At 35.7% G+C, this 2,723-nt stretch overlaps 1 protein-coding gene across 1 annotated transcript; it reads left to right on the top strand.

Annotated features, from left to right (window-relative positions):
- Positions 1-665: 665 nt before the first annotated feature.
- On the top strand, positions 666-2,366 carry LOC147497979 (uncharacterized). Its single transcript, XM_086563081.1, has 4 exons — positions 666-961; positions 1,325-1,506; positions 1,600-1,848; positions 1,984-2,366. Exons 1-4 carry the CDS (start codon positions 666-668, stop codon positions 2,364-2,366), a joined length of 1,110 nt encoding a protein of 369 aa, XP_086419207.1.
- The last annotated feature ends 357 nt before the right edge of the window (positions 2,367-2,723 follow it).

Raw genomic sequence — 2,723 nt, 5'->3', positions numbered from 1 at the left:
TAGTTTAACTATCTAAGCAAGTAAGTTATATTATTATTACTTTTCTTTGTATTTCATTTCGATATTTGTATAGAATATGGCCTATAATGATATATTATAATTGGTGGTTCTTTATTTGTATAGGTTTGATATAATAATGTTTGTTCTTTATATTATTTGAAATCATTTTTATATCCTTTTCAGTGGAAACTAATCTTGAAAGTATGATGATAGAATTCCACCATTCCGGGGGATTTAAAACTTCACCAATGTTAAATTACAGTGGTATAATAGAGTATGTCACAGAGTTGGACTTTGATCGGATTTCTTATTTTGAACTTTTGGGGATAGTGAAGGATGATTTGAATATACATAATTTATCAAACATGTATTGGGTACCTCAAGGTAGAGTTTTGCATAATAATATCCACTAAATCCTTAGTGACAAAGAGACAATTGGGATGGTTGAGTATGCCAGGAGAACAGGTGTAGTTGAGGTGCATATTGAACACAATGAAGTTGTGTCCCAATGCCCTATTATAGAAGAGGATGTGAGTAATTAATGATGAATCTAAGACTGTAGTAGAAATGGAGGATGAATCTGATAGTCTGATGCTACTAGTTTAGATCATATAAGTGATGTGGATGAAGAATTGCTTGAAGTAAGAATACAACAGTTGGTTAGTATGAAGAAGAAGAAGAAGAAGTCAAAAGTTATGGAGGATGTGAATGACAATTTGGATGGCAATGTGAATGTTGAGGATGTTCCAATTGATGGAGGTGGTCCAAGTATTGAGGGGTTAGCACTAATGGTGGATGGAAATGAAACTGATTATGCTAGTAGTGATGATCATGATAGTCCTGAGGTTAGTAGTGAAGAGGATGAGATGGGGCCTAGGTTAGCAGCTAGAAATAGGAACAAGTTCCCAATATTTAATACCAAGACTGAGATAAAGAAGATTCAGTTTGAAGTTGGGATGAGGTTTGGTCATAGAAATGAACTGAAAGGTGCTTTGAAAGATTAGGTTGTTGCTACTGGGTGCCCAATTAAGTGGTCTATCAACAAAGCAAGTAGGATGCAAGCAAGATGCTACCTAGAAAGTGGTGAATGTCCTTGGAGACTGTGGGCTAGTCCTATGTAGAATGAAGAAAGTTTCCAAATCAAGACACTTGTTAATGTGCATAAATGTTCAAGGAACTTGAATAGTAGGCTTGCTAACTCTCAGTGGTTGGCTAAAGCTTATCATGATAGAATCATTAGTAATCCAGGTTAGAAGTTAAGTGATTTCAAGTTTGAAGTGTTGCAAACTTACAAGTTTAATGTATCATAAACAATGTGCTTCAGGGCTAAGAGAAAGTGTATGGGGGACATTGAAAAGAATTTGGTTGAGATATATTACAAAATTAGGAACTATGGCTTTGAAATATTAAAAAGGAATCCAGGGAATACAGTGAGAATAGATGTAGATGAAGTTATAAGATTAGCTCAACCTGTTTTTAAGAGAATGTACATTTCTTTTGATGCATGTAAGAAGGGATAGGTGGAAGGTTGCAGACTTGTCATAGGTCTAGATGGTTTCTTTTTAAAGGGGTATTGCAAAGGGCAACTTCTTACTGTAGTTGGGAGGGATGGCAATGATCAAATGTTTCCCATTGCTTGGGCTGTTGTTGAAGCTGAGAATGCAAGCAGTTGGAGATGGTTTCTTGATTTGTTGATTGATGACCTTAGAATTGCACATGGTGTTGGTTTGACTCTAATCACTGACCAACAAAAAAGTTTGTTGCAAGTCATTAATAAGATGTTACCGTTTGCAGACCATAGATGTTGTGTAAGGCATATCTATGCAAACCTGAGGAAGAGACAACCAGGTAAATGTGTTTTTGTTTTTACAATTGTTGTTTTCATATGCAATTTAAATGTTTTTGTTTTTACAATTGTTGTTTTAATATATGTAATTGCTATTTTTACAAGAATTTAAAATTTTAAATGTTTCCAACTACAAGGTGCAATTTACAAGAGTTTGTTTTGGCAAGCTGCCAAGGCAAGCATTCCTGAGGAGTTTGATCTTACCATAGAAGAGATAGCAAAGTTGTTTGATGAAGCAAACAAATATTTGACTGAGCAGCAAGATGTAAGATGGTGGTCTAGAGCTTTCTTTTCTTTTGTGCCCTGTTGTGATGCAATTGGGAATAACATGTGTGAGACATATAATGGTGTAATCAGAGAAGTAAGAGGGAAGACTATAATTGCAATGCTAGAGGATATAAGATTGCAATGTATGGAAAGGATGCATAAAAAGAGAATTATATACAACAAATGGCATGATGTGTTATGTCCAAGGGCTAGGGCAAAACTTGAAAAGAACAAGGATGATGCCAGAAATTAGGTAACCATTTACAGTGGGGCCACAACTTTTGAGATTAGAAGACCTCAAATCTATTCCCAATCACAATGTGTTGATATAGAAGCTAGAACTTGCACTTGTAGGATGTGGGGTTAAATGGCATTCCCTGTCAGCATGCCATTTCAGCCATATATTATATGAAGTTAAATCCAGAAGATTATATGGCTCATTGGTACAGAGTGGAGCATTATATCAAGGCATACCAGCACTATATGCAACCCTTGACTAGTGAAATGCAATGGCCAAAGATCACTTGTTCTATTTGCTTGCCACCTACTGATAGAAGGATGCTAGGAAGGCCTAAAAAGAATAGGAAAAAGGAAATAGGTGAGCTAGGTG

The sequence above is a fragment of the Coptis chinensis genome, chromosome 5 (assembly GCF_015680905.1).
Source record: "Coptis chinensis isolate HL-2020 chromosome 5, ASM1568090v1, whole genome shotgun sequence".
Lineage (NCBI taxonomy): Eukaryota > Viridiplantae > Streptophyta > Magnoliopsida > Ranunculales > Ranunculaceae > Coptis > Coptis chinensis.
Note: the sequence above shows the minus strand (reverse complement) of the source record. Positions and strands in the feature narration are given on the sequence as shown.